The sequence below is a fragment of the Hylobates moloch genome, unplaced genomic scaffold (genome assembly GCF_009828535.3).
Source record: "Hylobates moloch isolate HMO894 unplaced genomic scaffold, HMol_V3 SCAFFOLD_9, whole genome shotgun sequence".
Classification (NCBI taxonomy): Eukaryota; Metazoa; Chordata; class Mammalia; order Primates; family Hylobatidae; genus Hylobates; species Hylobates moloch.
In genome coordinates, this window is record NW_026652284.1 from 120,718,574 (window position 1) to 120,736,534 (window position 17,961).

The 17,961-nt window shown below is 41.7% G+C and overlaps 1 protein-coding gene across 3 annotated transcripts in view; it reads right to left on the reverse strand.

The window, feature by feature from the left end:
* TRAPPC9 (trafficking protein particle complex subunit 9) overlaps positions 1 to 17,961 on the reverse strand; it is a 736,107-nt gene that overhangs the window by 676,067 nt on the left and 42,079 nt on the right. For all 3 annotated transcript variants that reach the window (XM_058444536.1, XM_058444535.1, XM_058444534.1), the window contains one exon: positions 7,201 to 7,322. In XM_058444536.1, the coding sequence (XP_058300519.1) occupies positions 7,201 to 7,322 (122 nt within the window). The remainder of the gene's footprint in view (positions 1 to 7,200; positions 7,323 to 17,961) is intronic.

Below are 17,961 nucleotides of genomic sequence, written 5' to 3' on the forward strand. Positions count from 1 at the left end.
GCGATAGAAAAGCAAATCAGATTTTCTTACGAGAAATTCAAGCTGGCTGTGGTAATTTGCCTAAGTAACAAGCAGCCAAATGTTAAGACAATGGGGAAAATGTCAGAGGTCTTCACAGCAGTCCCTCCCATCACAGGCCTGGAGGCCTAGGAGGAAAAAGTGGTTTCGTGGGCCGGGCCCAGGGTCACCATGCTGTGTACAGCCTAGGGACTTGGTGCCTGTGTCCCAGCCACTCTAGCCAAGGCTGAAAGGAGCCAACATACAGCTCAGGCCATGGCTTCAGAGGGTGCAAGCTCCAAGCCTTGGCAGCTTCCATGTGGTGTTGAGCATGTGGGTGCACAGAAGTCAATAACTGAAGTTTGGGAAGTTTCTGCCTAGATTTCAGGAGATGTATGGAAACAGCTGGATGCCCAGGCAGAAGTTTGCTTCAGGGGTGGGGCCCTCATGGAGAACCTCTGCTAGGGCAGTGCAAAAGGGAAATATGGGGTCAGAGCCCCCACATAGAGTCCCTACTGGGGTACTGCCTAGTGGAGCTGTGAGAAGAGAGCCACCGTCCTGCAGACCCCAGAATGGCAGATCCACTGACAGCTTGCACTGTGCACTTAGAAAAGCCACAGACACTCAATGCCAGCCCATGAAAGCAGCCGGGATAGGGGCTGTTCCCTGCAAAGCCACAGGGGCAGGGTTGCCCAAGGCCATGGGAACCCACCTCTTGCATCAGCATGACCTGGATATGAGACATGGAATCAAAGGAGATCATTTTAGAGCTTTAAGATTTGACTGCCCTTCTGGGTTTCGGACTTGCATGGGCCCTGTAACCCCTTTGTTTTGCCAATTTCTCCCATTTGGAATGGTTGTATTTACCCAATATGTGTACCCCCATTGTACCTAGGAAATAAGCAGCCTGCTTTTGATTTTATAAGCTCATAGGCAGAAGGGACTTGCCTTGTCTCAGATGAGTCTTTGAAGTGTGGACTTCTGAGTCACTGCTGAAATGAGTTAAAACTTTGGGGAACTGCTGGGAAGGCATGATTGGTTTTGAAACGTGAGGACATGAGATTTGGAGGGGCCAGGGGCAGAATGATATAGTCTGACTCTGTGTCCCCACCCAAATCTCATCTTAAATTGTACTCCCACAATTCCCACATGTTGTGGGAGGGATCCAGTGGGAGATAATTGAATCGTGGAGGTGGTTTCCCCCATACTGTTCTTGTGGTAGTGAATAAGTCTCATGAGATCTGTGTTTTTATCAGGAGCTTCCGCTTTGGAGTCCTCTCCTCATTCTCTCTTTGCCTGCTGCCATCCATGTAAGACAGGGCTTACTCCTCCTTGCCTTCCACCATGATTGTGAGGCTTCCCCAGCCACATGGAACTGTAAGTCCAATTAAACCTCTTTCTTTTGTAAATTGCCAGTCTCCGGTATGTCTTTATCAGCAGCATGAAAATGGACTAATACACCTCCCCATCAAAGCCAGAGAATTTGTTTGTGAGAAAGTCTATCCTTTATGGAAGCAAAAGCGATTGGTGTGGCTGAGTGAGTCTATGAATGCCACATAAATGTGTATGCATTCATTAAAATAATATGACCACAGTAGCTTGCTATTTTGCAAAATTTCAAAATATTATCAATGGATACTTTGCTATTCATTTCTGCTTATCATCCCTTGTAGTACTCTAAAACATTTTTAGAAACTCTCACACCTGCAGCTTTAATGCAGTTGTTGTAAATTCATTTTACTTAGTTGCAAAAATTCTGGCTCCCTGTATGTTCAATGCTTTCTGATTTTGTCTCAGAGTTGCTTGTTCCTACTTCTCAGTTCCTATTATGGTTCCTGAGATGAAGAACAAATGAGGGCGTTTGGAACGGAAAAGGCTTTGTGGAATTTCACTCAACTACGCAATAAACTGGGGAGTATCTCTTAAGCTTCATCCCCAGTTCTCCTAGCTTCAAGCCAAGAGAGCCACCCCCAGCCCCTCTTACACACCATGTGGCTCCAGACCCGGGAGCAGGGAAAGGAGGAAGGATTCAGGTTCCAGAACTCTTCCAAAAAAGAAGAGTTCAAATGGATGGATCTCTTTCCTTCCCTCCGAGGCCCTTTTCCCTCCCAAGCCTCCACTGCAAAATCCTCCATGCTAGCCATTCTGCGTTTTTCTTTTCTACTCTAAACCTTATCTTTATTTTTTTTCCTAGTTATCCCAACTGGACTGATTTTCAACAGATGTTGCATAATTTAAAATTAAAGAAAGGGTTTATAGAGGTTGTCCATGTATACTAGTACCTGAAGAAAAACAGAGATTGGGAGGAAAAATACACTAATATTCTTCTGCTCAGGCATTAGGACATGTGAAAACCAATGCATATAATCGACAAGCCTTTGCTGAGACCCACTAGAGGCCTGGTGTGGCATCACAGCTAATGAACATGCAGTCTAGTCTATTTACCAACCATGAAGAAGCAAAGGCGCAACTGGTTATCTTTCTCACTAAAATCATGTATAAGGTGGGACAAGCAGTTTTATAATTACTATGCCAGAAAGGGTAGGCTTCATTCCTCCCCTTTCCACACACATAGTGTACATGTAATCTGTGTTATATTAAATATCGGTTATCACAGATGATCAGAAAAAGGAGCTATTTATACTTGCTTAAATACCAACAATGAAGTCAGAAATCTATCAATTGTATATACTGTTTCATGACACAAGAAAAAACTAACATAGGGACTTGATTGTATGGAAATGCCATTTTTCCTTCAAAACTCTTAAAACAGTTTCTATTGACGTGAGAGTAAAAGTCATCACAAATTTTTCCCACATATTTTTGGTTAAATTTACATATTTTAATGTATATTACAAAGAGATTTAAAATGAAATCATGAAAAAGTTATTTTTTTTTGAGACAAGGTCTTGCTCTGTTGCCCAGGCTGGAGTGCAGTGGCTTGATCACAGCTCACTGCAGCCTCAATCTCCCAGGCTCAGGTGATCCTCCCACCTCAGCCTCACTGGTAGCTGAGACAGCAGGTGTGCACCACCACACCCGGCTAATTTTTTTGTATATTTTGTAGAGGCGGGGTTTTGCCATGTTGCCCAGGCTGGTCTGGAACTCCTGAGCTCAAGTGATCCTCCCACCTCAGCCTCCCAAAGTGCTGGAATTACAGGCATGAGCCATTGCACTCAACCTCTTTTTTTTTTTTTTTTTTTTGTTAATTCTTTCCTCCCATCCAAATTTTCATGGCCAGTATGATTAATATATTATTCCTCAGAAATTCTAAAATAATTTGTTCAAGTTAAAAAAAAAACAGATTGGAGTTTTGATGGGGCTTTCAATATGTTTTATTCTGGGAGGTTATGTGTAGTGGCTTAGGCCTGTAATCCCAGCATCTCAGGAGGCCATGGTGGGAGGATTGCTTGAGGCCAGGAGTTCCAGACCAGCCTGGGCAACATGGACAGACCCCGTCATTACAAAAATAAAAAATAAAAAATTAGCCAGGCGCGGTGGCGTGCACCTGTAGTTACAGCTACTTGGTCATCTGAGTGAGGCCAAGTGAGGTAGGAGGATGAGGGTGGGAGGATTGGTTGAGTCAAGGATTTTGAGGTTACAGTGAGCTGTGATCATGCTACTGCACTCCAGACTGGGCAACACAGCAAGACCCTGTCTCAAAAAAAAAAAAAAAAAATGGGTGGGTGCAGTGGCTCACGCCTGTAACCCCAGCAGGCAGATTGCTTGAGCCAGAAGTTCAAGACAAGCCTGGGCAACATGGTAAAACCCCATCTCTACAAAAAATACAAAAAAAATAGCTGGGTATGGTGTTGCACACCTGTAGTCCCAGCACACAGGAAGGCAGAGGTGGGAGGATCCCCTGAACCTGGGAGATAAAGGCTGCAATGAACCGTGATCACATCACTGCACTCCAGCCTGGGCAACAGAACAAAACCCTGTCTCAAAAAAAAAAAAAAAAAAGAAAGAAAGAAAGAAAGAAACACTCTTAGACAGCAAGTAAACTACTAAAATAGATAAAATATGGTGCTGAAGAAAAGAAAGATTCATAGAAAGGAATGAAAAGTTAATATGTGAAAGTATTTAGTACAGGTAAGAATTCAAATCAAAAAGAAAAAAATATGAATTCAATACACTGTGGTGTGACAATGAGGTAATGACCTGGAAAAAATAAATTGTATTCTTATGTCATAATACACACAAAATAAATTACAGATAATTAGATAATTATTAAAATATTTTAAATGCTAATAACAGTGACTACAAATATATGTTTGCATAGATTATCTCAGCTTATCTTAACTACAGCTTTATGAGATGATGGGTACTGTTATCATCCTCATTTTAGAGATTAAAAAACTAAGGAAAAGAGTTTTATTCTATCGTTAAGAAAGTACTTCTAAGCAGGCCAGGTGCAGTGGCCAACACCTGTAATCTCAGAACTTTGGGAGGCCAAGCCGTGCAGATCACTTGAGGTCAGGAGTTCGAGACCAGCCTGGCCAGCATGGTGAAGCTCTGTGTCTACTAAAAATATAAAAAATTAGCCAGGCATGGTGGCTCACACCTGTAGTCCCACTACTCAGGAGGCTGAGACAGGAGAATCACTTGAATACAGGAGGTGGAGGTTGCAGTGAGCCCAGATCATGCTACTACACTCCAGCCTGGGCAACAGAGCAAGACTCTGTCTCCAAAAAAAAAAAAAAGATATTTCTAAGCATAATGCCAAACTCCTGGCCTCAAGTGACCCGCCCACCTCGGCCTCCCAAAGTGCTGGGATTACAGGCATGAGCCACTGCACTCAGCTCTATTGGTAAATATTTTTCAAAAATAATAGCTAGTGTTTGTTTATGGAGGAGTAAATTGTTAATAACCTTTTTGGAGGACAATACAGGAATATATATAACACTTTAAGAAAAGTATACTTTTTTTTTTTTAAGACAGAGTCTCACTCTGTAGCCTAAGCTGGAGTGCAGTGGTGTGATCTTGGCTCACTGCAACTTCCGCCTCCAGGGCTCAAGTGATTCTTGAGCCTCAGCCTCCCGAGTAGCTGGGACTACAGGTGCACACCACCACATCTGGCTAATTTTTTGTATTTTAGTAGAGACAGGGTTTCACCATGTTGCCTGGGATGGTCTCAAACTCCTGAGCTCAGGCAATCCACCTACATCAGCCTCCCAAAGTGCTGGAATTACTGGCGGGCATGAGCCACTGTGCCGGGCCAAAAAAAAACATATACTCTTTAACTCAAGTCAACTTCTAGGAATTGTTCCCTTAAAAAAAATCAATCCAAAAAGATGTATGCATAGGGGCATTTATCAGAGAACTGTTTACAACAGGGGGAAGAAAAAATGGAAATAAATAATAATCAGTAACAGGATTGGTGAAATAAATAATTCTACATCTTTTCACTCTCTATTAGAGGAGGAATTTGGAGAGTAACTTGAACATAACCTATGATAAATGTTAATATCATATCCAGGATAAATTTCTAGAAAAATGGAACCTAAAGGAATGATGATACAAGAACACAAGAATATAGGGGCAAAAATGTTCAGTAAAGCATTTTTTCTAATTCACAGTGAAAAAGTGAGAAAGCCTAAGTATCCATCCACAAGAGAATAATGAAGCAAATTAAGGCAAGCTGTGAAATCTGTAAGAGCAGGCATTTCATCTCGTTCTAGGTGCTGTTTATGAGCACGTCTCACAAAATGTCTTGATGAATACATGACTACATCCACATTTTGGATTTCCACACTCTCTGAAAGAAGCAGGCAGGATTTGAGAAAACCTTTCCACATGCTCTGAAAGAAGCAAGCAGGTCTGGAGGCGAGAGTACACCTGTGGTCTGTGATATACTGCTGAGTGGGTAAAGCAAGTGCAGAATAACATAGTACGATCCCATTTCCATAAATAAGATGTGCATGTGTCTGTGAGCATGCATGTGTACGTGAGTGTGCGTGTGTGTACGTCCGTGTGTGTGCATGTGTACATGCATGCGTGTGTACGTGCGTGTGCGTGAGCATGTGTGTACGCGCGAGTGTGAGCATGCATGTGTACGTGCATGTGTGTGCGTGTGTACGTCCGTGTGTGTGTACATGCATGCGTGTGTACCTGCATGTGTGTGAGCATGCGTGTGCACGCGAGTGTGAGCACGTGTGTGTACGTGCATGTGTGCGCATGTGTGAGCATGCGTGTATGTGTGTGAGCATGTGTACGTGTGTGCACATGCATGTGTGTGCGTGTGTAATGCATGCGTGTGTGCGTGTTTGTGAGCATGTGTGTATGCACAAGTGTGAGCATGCGTGTGTATGTGCGTGTGTGAGCATGTGTGTGTACGCGCGAGTGTGAGGATGTGTGTGTACGTGGATGTGTGTGTACGTGCATGTGTGCACATGTGTGCACGTGTGCGAGCATATGTGTGTGCATGCATGTGTGTGCGTGTGTGTGAGCATATGTGTGTGCGTGCATGTGTGTGCGTGTGTGCGAGCATGTGTGTGCGTGCATGTGTGTGCGTGTGTGTGAGCATGCGTGTGTACGTGCATGTGTGTGTGTGTGTGTGTCATAGGCATAAAGGTCATGGAGACTATGGACCAAGTTGTTGATAATCAATAAACCAAGTTCTTAGTAAGAGTAGAGGAGGTAGAGGACTTTCATTTTTTACTTGATGCCACTCTTCAGCACAACTTTTCTTTTTCAGTGTTTTAGTAAGTACATTTGGAATGCGAAATTGTTTTCAATCCAAACTAAAAGGAAGGGTGCCTCCATAAGATGGAATGCGCTACAGGTCACTGAAAATTATGCCATGGACGATTTCAACAGCATAGAAAATACAGACTATGCCAAATAAAAAAAATGGGTCACTACACAGTACATAAGTATGCTCCATTTCTTATAATATAAATAATGTGCAGTGATGAAAGAACCAGAAAATAGATATAAAATATTAACAATCATTATCTGTGAGTACGGGGGCCATGGTAGCCTTTTCTCTCCCTTTTCCAAATTTATTATACTAAACCTACACTGTTTTGAATCAGAAAAAGAAAACATTTTAGGCATATAGTATTATGCATTAGAGAGCAAGACATGAATACTTACAGAAATAAATAATTAACAGACACTGCAGCATTACACAATGTAAAATGGGAACTTCTGATTAAAACAACACAACTGTGTAAAAAATTCACAAAGCCATAAAATCACCTTGCTGTAATAGGAAATTGCCTCTTTATACTTGTCGATTATGTCTTCAGGGCTGAGGCAGTTCTTAGCACGTCCGATCTCAGTACTGGTGTCAGGATTGATGCCATTGGTGGTGAGGGCACCTGCAAACCAACAGGAAGAAAAGAAATAATCTTTTGCTTTTTCTGTATTATTTCTTTGTTAAAGAGGAGCATGAATAAGATAAAACTTGAATATGCCCTACTGAAATTTAAATAATGTAAGTGTTTAGTCTTCACAGCTTATATGTTTCCTATATAGCCTTGCTATCAAAACATTGTATTAAATGTTAGTTAACTCAAAATAAATTTTCCTCCCTTTTGAAATTTTTTATTGAAGAACATGAAATGCATTACATAAAAGTAACATATTTACAGTAACTAGCTCAATTGTCTTGAAGGCAATGGTGAAGTCAGCATGCATTCTCTCACAGCTTGAAGCTCTTCATGTTAGCAAGAAACCACCCCGCATCCTCAAAGGAGATCAACTACGCAAAAGCATTTTCTGAACCACACAGCATTAAAAAAAAATTATAAATGATAGTATGCTTTCTATGCCTGTCATTTTCTATTTCTGACCAACTCCTATCAATAAGCAGAAGCATGTGATTCCCCAGCCACCAAACCCACATGGGCAAGCATTTTGGAGCAACTTCCATTTAAAGAATATAACCAACTAAACAGAGAACTCTGGCAGAAAAAAAATAAAGATAAAATATTCATTGACTTCACAGAACACTCAAAAAATATTCTCCTAAATCTCAATAGCCGTAAAAGCTGGGCTTCTGTGAAACCACTGGTTTAGCTTACAGGGAGTGAGCATCTCCCACAAATCCTGTTTCCCCTGCACCGCTGGGAGGCTCAGGGACGAGCTTGCCCCCCATCTGTATAACCTCACGAGGCCAAAGACGTGCATCTCACCCTGCCCTCATCGCCCATGCAGCTCGCTTCTTACCCTTGTTTTTTAATCTTGGTCCAGTTTTTTCATCTGCTTATTGTTTGTTCTCTAATTCTATAAGCTGCCTCAAAAGGTTTTTTGGAACAAGACAGAAGAATAAACAGATAAGTGGAGAGATGGATGGACAAATGGACGGAGAACTCTAAGAAAAGGGGAACGAAGTATTTCATGTGCAAAATCCTCTTCTGGTGAGGGATGAAAGAACTGTAACAGAACTGTGAAGAGGCAGGTGGTTTAGGACTTTGTTTCCTGCTGATTTTGTGAAAACCACAGCAAGAGACAAGAGGGAAGAACTATAAATAATAATAGAAAAGGGCATGCTCAGGAAAATATATCTCAAATACACACTTTTTAAAGAATAGATCCAAATCAGCAAGACCCGGTGACATAAACTGTGGGTACAGAATTGAGAACTCCATCCCCCAGGCAGCAGGGGGCATTCACACAGGTTGTTATAATGCCATCGGGGCAAAAGTGACATTTTTTCACACTCAGCGGAAACAGGACCTACGTCAGGAACATCCACACGTGTCATCATCTACAGCAACTCTATGAGAGTATTCTTAGTGTACCCCATCTCTGCAGGGGAGGAGACAAGATCCTAGAGAGGTTAAATCTCCTTACTAGTTCTCACAATTGCAGAGCTGGTGACCCCAAGTAGGAGGCCATCTTAGGCCTATGTTCTTAACCACAGAAGTGTGGTGCTTTGTGTGCTTTTCATGCTTATAATACATTTGTTTCTAGCATTAAGTTAATATTTAACAAGTGACAAGGAGTCTTGATTTATGTCATTAGCTCTAATGAATTATCTTTACATTGTTGAGTTTTACTCTTTTTTTCCCTTGGAGAAACGGTCAGCGGGGGTGGTCAGAATGAGGTGGTTTTTTCATTCTTCATATGGTATCTCATCTCTTCTCTGAGGAGTAAATGATCAAAGCATAAGAGGGAAATCCCCCATGGAGAAGGAACAAGTGCTCCCTCCATCTTTTAAAGAAAGGGCATCTCCAGTCATGAGGGCTAATTTCATCAACTTAATTTCTTTTCTTTTTTTTTTTTTTTTTTTTTTTTTGAGACAGAGTCTCTGTCACCCAGGCTGGAGTGCAGTGGTGCTGGAGTGCAGTGGCACGATCTGAGCTCACTACAATCCCCCTCCTCGCTATAATCAAGTGATTCTCCTGCCTCAGCCTCCCAAGTAGCTGGGATTACAGGCACCCACCAGCAAGCCCCACTAATTTTTGTATTTTTAGTAGAGATGGGGTTTCACTATGTTGGCCAAGCTGATCTTGAACTCCTGACCTCAAATGATCTGTCCAACTCGACCTCCCAAAGTGCTGGAATTACAGGTGTGAGCCACCGCGCCCAGCTGAGAAACTTAATTTCAATATCAAGGCTAGAGGAAAAATTTCTATGTGGAGCAACCAAGAAAAATATAAACCATAGGAAAATAACAAGAGCATCGCTCCCAAGAGAGCTTAGTGGGTCAGACCAATTTAATTTCATTCAACAAAAGAATAATAAGTTCTAGAAACACTAGTAAGCCATAGATTTGATCTTTCTTGACATCTTAAAGTTGTGACAGCCCATATGAGATATCATCATGAACTAGTGAACCAGAGCCATCAAGACCCATAGCCTGTAGATTACAGGCAGGAAAATCAATGGCACAGGAGGCTAAGACCTAGATGGGAGGAAAGACAAAGAAAGGGCATGGATGAGAAGAAGTCACGGGGAGGGGGGAAGGCTGAAAAAGGCACCACCACAAAGGTTCTCAAGTATCAGCCCAACAATGGTTTCATCGTTCACTAAAGAGACAGGTACTGAGCTGCTACCGTGCACAAGACTGTATACAAGGCACAAAACTGGAAACCCAGACATACACATAAGATAAAGCAAAAAAAAAAGAAGGAAGACAGCAGAGATGGATGCCGCCAAAGAAAGAAAGGCAAACCTTTCTCTCCTAGAGAGAAGAACAAAAACGGCTTAGATACACCAAGAACCAATGGGGCAATAATTTCAGCAATGGCTAACAGGCTAGCAGCAGCCTGGGTCACTGACATCTGCTGTCCAACTACAAAACAAAAACCCTGCTACGTGGGCACTGCGGGCTTCATTTTGCAGAGGAATGGCAGGAAGACAAGGCATCCATAAGCCACAGTGTGGGATCGAGTCCTCCAGCACCATGACACAGCACCTGGAATCGCCGGGGCCAAGATGGACTTTCTAATAATGGTCTGGGACACCTGGGTGGCCATTTGAAAAAAAAAAAAAAAAAAATCAAACCCACACCTCACAGGAGACACAAGAGTAAACTCCAAATGGATCTGAGATCTGAATGTAAAACAGAAAACCATAGTTCAAAAAACACGGGTAAATTCCTCTAAAACCTGGACAAAGGAAAAGGCTCTCTATCACACAAACCTAAATGCAATAAAAGACTAATATATTCAACCACATAAAAATGCAGCAAAATTACTATAAACAAAGCAAAACATAAATGATAATCTGATTTAAAAATATATGCAACATATATTACAAAGGGCTAATATTCCACATACATCAAGGTCACAAAAGTTGAAAAAGAAAAACACAACTAAAAATCCAACAGAAAAAAAAAATGGCCAAAAGATTTGGGCAGATAATTCATAAAAGGAAAACATAAAAATGATCCTTAAGCATTTAAAAAGATACTCAACTTCATTAATGGTAAGAGATGCCCTTTCTCACATATCTAGTTGGCAAAAATGTTCAAGCCTGACAACACATAGTGTTGGTGAATCTATGGAGAAAACACTCGCGTCCACTGCTACTGTGAGTGCGAATGATGCGGCCTTTATGAAGAAGACTTTGGCAGAATCTAGTAACACGACATTTATGTTTACTTTTTAACCCAGTAATTCCACTTCTAGGAATTTACACTGAAGACACACTTTCAACAGTACAGAAACACACCTATGCAGTGTGACTTGCTGATATATTATCTCTAACTCCCAAACACTGGAAACAATCAAACATCCATATGTAGAAGAGTGGTAAAATAAAACGCAGTATCTGCACACTTAGTGTGCCACGCAGCTGTTAAAGTGGATGAGGAAGATCTCCATAAGCTGATATGGACTGATCTCCAGGATACATTAGCAACCAAAACAAAACAAAAAACACCAAGTACAAAAGAATATATGTAATATCTCACCTTTTGCACAAGAAAAAGAATTAAGAACATCAATGTGTTTATTTAAAAATAAAAAGAAGAAGAAAAGGCCACGAACAAATGATATTAGTTACCTATAAAGGTAGGGAAACGAGGTGGAAAGAATAGGAGAGGCACCGGGCGCGGTGGGTCACGCCTATAACCCCAGCACTTTGGGAGGCCAAGGAAGGCTCCTGGGTTGAGCCCAGGAGTTCAAGACTAGCTGAGCAATGTGGCAAAATCCCATCTCCACAAAAAACACAAAAAAATTAGCCAGGCATGGTGGCACGTGCCTGTGATTCGCAGCTACTTAGGAGGCTGAGGCAGGAGGACTGCTTGAGCCTAGAAGGCCAAGGCTACAGTGAGCTGTGATCATGCCACTGCACTCCAGCCTGGGCGAGAGCATGAGACCTTGTCTCCAAAAAAAAAAATAGGAGAGGAAGTGGCACTTCTCTGGGTAACCCTTTTTATATAGTTTTGATTTTTGGAACGATATTAACATTTTACGTAGATTTGGCCAGGCACGATGGCTCACGCCTGTAAGCCCTGCCCTTTAGGAGGCTGAGGCAGACGGATCGCCTGAGGCCAGGAGTTCAAGACCAGCCTGGCCAACATGGTAAAACCCCATCTCTATTAAAAATACAAAAATTAGCCAGACATGGTGGCATGCGCCTGTAGTCCCAACTACTCAGGAGGCTGAGGCACAAGAATTGCTTCAACCCGGGAAGCAGAGATTGCAGTGAGCCAAGATCATGCCACTGCACTCTAGCCTGGGCAACAGAGCAAGACTCTATCTCAAAAAAACAACAACAACAACAACAAAAAGGCCGGGCGCAGTAGCTCACGCCTGTAATCCCAGCACTTTGGAAGGCCGAGGCGGGCGGATCACGAGGTCAGGAGATCAAAACCATCCTGGCTAATATGGTGAAACTCCATCTCTACTAAAAATACAAAAAATTAGCCAGGCGTGGTGGCGGGCGCCTGTGGTCCCAGCTACTCGGGAGGCTGAGGCAGGAGAATGGCGTGAACCCGGGAGGCAGAGCTTGCAGTGAGCCGAGACTGCACCACTGCACTCCAGCCTGGGCTTCAGAGTGAGACTGTCTCAAAAAAAAAATATATAGATTTAGAAATATAAAACAGCAACTCAAAGAACTGTAAAAATAAAAAAAGGAAAAAAAGATTTTAAAAATCAGCAAAGATGGGGAAACTCATTAATGATATATAAACAAAAATAATTACATTTCAAATAACATAATCACACTGACAGGAAGCATTAAAGGACAAATCCAAGTAACCTCTGACTGCAGCACCCTGTGTTTATCTTTGGTATCATGACCAAAAGAACCACAACCAATCCTTGAACTCTAACTCTAGGTAGGGGTTTGTTTTTACAGTAACAACAGTTACATGTTGCAGGACTAAGAAAACAAGGAACTATATTGATGTCCTTGGGAGTCATGTTTCTCCCTGGTGGAGAAGGAAGATGTGAAAATGAAACAAGCAGAGAACAGAAAGAAGCCTGGGATTTGGGTCTGTCATTAGAAGTCAGTATGAACTTGACATAACAATAGAACTTCTCAAAGGGCCTAGAATCAATGAACCTCGGTAGCAATGAGCATGCTTAGTGACCAGACCCTGGTTTCGAAATACCACTCTCCAACAAAAGAAACTAAAACTCCTTAGAAAAATGTCCGATTCCAGAGCTGAGACAGGGAAAGTACAAAATGAACCTAAAATATCTATTTTTTTGAGATGGAGTCTCATTCTTGTCGCCCAGGCTGGAGTGCAATGGCGAAATCTTGGCTCACTGCAACCTCCGCCTCCGGGGTTCAGGCAATTCTCCTGCCTCAGCCTGCCAAGTAGCTGGGATTACAGGCACCCACCACCACGCCCAGCTAATTTTTGTATTTTTAAGAGACAGGGTTTTGCCATGTTGGCCAGGCTGGTCTTGAACTCCTGACCTCAGGTGATCCGCCTGCCTCAGACTCCCAAAGTGCTGGGATTACAGGTATAAGCCACCGCACCTGGCCTGAACCTAAAATATCTTGAGCCTGAAAGCAAACATATGTTCAATAACTGATTGAGGAACATGTCAAAAGGTTTTAAGAATTGGCTTGAAGAGCTTCCATTGGCCAAATCTAGCCAATGAGCTATAAAATAAAGAATAATAGCAATGGATTAGAACCCACTAAAAAAATAATGATCCATAAGTCCATAACAATAGATGGATGGATGGAAGGAAAGAAGGAGAAAAGAAAAAAAAAAAGCTCCTCCTTATAGTAAAATGCGAATAAACATATAAGGAATGATGAAGCAAGAAAATCGCCATTTGGCAGCCAGCACAGTAATAACTGACTCAGGTGAAACTCTTCACTGAATGCCAGAACTAGTGGGTGAAAGTGTGATGACAAACAAGATGTATACAGTCTCAAACTGTTTCCCACAAATTACTTATTATTTACATTGAGAAAAATAGTAACTTTACAGTGGAAAACTCCATCAGACTCCACTTGAACCAATTATCAAAGTTATCCTCACCAGTAATGGGACAAATGAACCTCATGTGCCTCTGATTTAATGCATGATGGATCACTTACTTGACCCCCCCCCCCGCCCTGCCAAAATGCAAAACCTCATAATCACAAAGCAACTTCAGGCAAACACAAAGTGAGAATATTCCACAAAATAAATGGCCTGCATTCTTCAGAAATATCAATTATCATGAAAAACGAAGATAGGCTGAGACAATACTAAGTACCATAGACACTAAATGCCGTGTGTGATCCCGGACTGGATCCCACATCAGGAAATAGAACTGCTGTACTGGAACAGCTGGTGGAATGCAAATAAGGTCTGGGGGGTAGATAAAGGTATTGAATGCATCAACGTTAAATTCTCTGATTTTAATCACTGTACTGTTTATGTGAATGACCTTGTCCTTAGGAAATGCACACTGAGGTACTCAGGACAAGGCATCAGGTCTGCAACTCACTGTCAAATCGCTCAAAAAAAACTTTGTACACGCACAGAGATCAAATAATAAAGCAAATGGTAACAACTGACAAAACGGGTGAAGAGTACATCAGAATTATCTTTACCACTCTTTTATAAGATTTATAAGTTTTAAATTATTTCAAAATCAACAGTTTAAAAAAATTAGAATTATGGTCAACTCATTAAGCTACAAAACAGTTCTATTATATTTAAAACAGGATGCATTTCATAAAGACAAGAGCACTAAAACATATACAATTGGGAATATAAATAAAATGAAAATGGAGAAGATACATTACAAATTAAGATCATAGGCCATGATCCACTGGTCTTTGTGTCTGGGAAAGGAGAGGAAAAAGGAAAGGAAAGGACACAGGCCATGAACGGAATGAGTCATTTTCTCACTGACACTCATAACACTTGCTAAGTGCCTCTTCTGTGCCAGGTGCTGAGCTGGGCACGGGGAATACATTGCCACAGCAGTGTGTGCAATAATTAAAAAGTCACCACCCGGGTCGGGCACGGTGGCTCACGTCTGTAATCCCAGCACTTTGGGAGGCCGGGCAGGTAGATCACCTGAGGTCAGGAGTTCAAGACCAGCCTGGCCAACATGGTGAAACCCCATCTCTACTAAAAATACAAAAATTAGCCAGGCATGGTAGCGGGCACCTGTAATCCCAGCTACTCAGGAGGCTGAGGCAGGAGAATCGCTTGAACCCGGGAAGCAGAGGTTGCAGTGAGCTGAGATCACGCATTGCACTCCAGCCTGGGCTACAAGAGCGAGACTCTGTCTCAAAAAAAATAATAATAAATAAATAAATAATCATCATCTGGACACCATGATGAAAGGAACATAAGCGTCAGGCCAGCCTTGGCTTTACTGACAGCTGCCAGACACCTACTGAAGAACCAAGTCTTGAAGGAAGGTCTGATTCTTTTTCTTCCCCAGGAATATAAAAATTCTAGAATAAGACTGGAGATACATCATCAAAAGAATTAAAGGGAAATTGACCCAAGAAGAAATATGAAGAAGTTGTGGTTTTTAAGCAAGCTGAAAGAAGATAAAGGAAGCATGACCAAAAAATATTCTACAGTAGAAATTTTTAAAAAATTAAAAGAAGGCCAGGAGCAGTGATTTACACCTAAAATCCCAGCACTTTGGGAGGCTAAGGCGGGAAGATCACTTGAGCCTAGGAGTTTGAGACCAGCATGGGCAACATAGTGAGGTCCTGACTCTACAAAAAATCTAAAAATTAACCAGGCATGGTGTCATGGCCCTGTAGTCCCAGCTACTTTAGAGGCTGACGTGGGAGGATTGCTTGAGCCTGGGAGGTTGAGGCTGCAGTGAGCCATGATCATGCCACTGCACTCCAGCCTGGGTGACAGAGAGACCCTGTCTAAAAATAAATAAATAAATCAACAAATAAATAACTGAAATCATATAAATGTGTTCTCCAACCACAACAGAATTATTTTTTATAACAGAATTATTTTAGATATCAACAACAGAATGAAATTTGGGGAATTCACAAATACTTGGAAATCAAATAGCACACACCTAAATAACCAATGGGTCAAAGAAGAAATCACAAGATAAATTAGAAAATACTTTTTTTTTTTAATTTGAGACAGGTTCTCTCTCTGTCCCCCAGTCTGGAGTGCAGTGGTGCGATCTTGGCTCATTGCAACCTCTGCCTCCCAGGTTCAAGCAATTCTCCTATCTCAGCCTCCCCAGTAGCTGGGATTACAGACATGCCACCATGCCCAGCTAATTTTTGGATTTTTAGTAGAGATGGGGTTTCACCATGTTGGCCAGGCTGGTCTTGAACTCTTGACCTCAAATGATCTGCCCGCCTCAGCCTCCCAAAGTACTGGGATTACAGGTGTGAGCCACCACACCTGGCCTAGAAATAAGAAAACACTTTGATTAGCTGGGTATGATGCCATGTGCCTATAGTCTCAGCTACTTGGGAGGCGGAAGCAGGAGGATCTCTTGAGCCCAGGAATTCTAGGCTGCAGTGAGCTATAATCACCACTGCACTCCAGCCTGGGTAACAGAGTAGAACCTTGTCTAAAAATAAGAAGAAAATAAAAATAAAAATAATTGAAAAAAAAAATACTTTGAGCTGAAAACTGGCCAGGTGCAGTGGCTCACACCTGTAATCCCAGCACTTTAGGAGGCCAAGGTGACCAGATCACTTGCAGTCAGGAGTTCAAGATGATCTAGGCCAACATGGTGAAACCCCATCTCTACTAAAAATACAAAAAATTAGCCGGGCGTGGTGGTGCACACCTGTAATCCCAGAAAGAAAAGCCAGGCACACAATAATAGACAGAGAGCCAAATCATGAGTGACCTCTCATTCACAATTGCTTCAAAGAGAATAAAATACCTAGCAATACAACTTACAAGGGATGTGAAGGACCTCTTTAAGGAGAACTATAAACCACTGCTGAACGAAATAAGAGAGGACACAAACAAATGGAAAAACATCCCATGCTCATGGATAGGAAGAATCAATATCGTGAAAATGGTCATACTGCCCAAAGTAATTTATAGATTCAATGTTATCCCCATCAAGCTACCATTAACTTTCTTCACCAAATTTTAAAAAACTACTTTAAATTTTATATGGAACCAAAAAAGAGCCCAGATAGCCAAGACAATCCTAAACAAAAAGAACAAAGCTGGAGGCATCATGCTACCTGACTTCAAACTATACTACAAGGCTACAGTAACCAAAACAGCATGGTACTGGTACCAAAACAGATATATAGACCAATGGAACAGAACAGAGGCCTCAGAAATAATGCCACACATCTACAACCATCTGATTTTTGACAAACCTGACAAAAACAAGCAATGAGGAAAAGATTCCCTATTTAATAAATGGTGTTGGGAAAACTGGCTAGCCATATGCAGAAAACTGAAACTGGACCCCTTCCTTACACCTTATAAAAAATTAACTCAAGATGGATTAAAGACTTAAACGTAGGACCTAAAATCATAAAAATCTTAGAAGAAAACCTAGACAATACCATTCAGGACACAGGCATGGGCAAAGACTTCATAACTAAAACAGCAGTGGCAACAAAAGCCAAAATTGACAAATGGGATCTAATTAAACTAAACAGCTTCTACACAGGAAAAGAAACTATCATCAGAGTCAACAGGCAACCTACAGAATGGGAGAAAATTTTTGCAATCTATCTATCTGACAAAGGGCTAATATCCAGAATCTGTAAAGAACTTAAACAAATTTACAAGAAAAAAACAACCCCATCAAAAAGTGGGCAAAGGATATGAACAGACACTTCTCAAGAGAAGACATTTATGCGGCCAACAAACATACGAAAAGAGCTCATCATCACCGGTCATTAGAGAAATGCAAATCTAAACCACAATGAGATACCATCTCATGCCAGTTAGAATGGCGATCATTAAAAAGTCACGAAACAACAGATGCTGGAGAGGATGTGGAGAAATAGGAATGCCTTTATACTGTGGGTGGGAGTGTAAATTAGTTCAACCATTGTGGAAGACAGTGTAGGAATTCCTCAAGGATCTAGAACCAGAAATATCATTCGACCCAGCAATCCCATTAC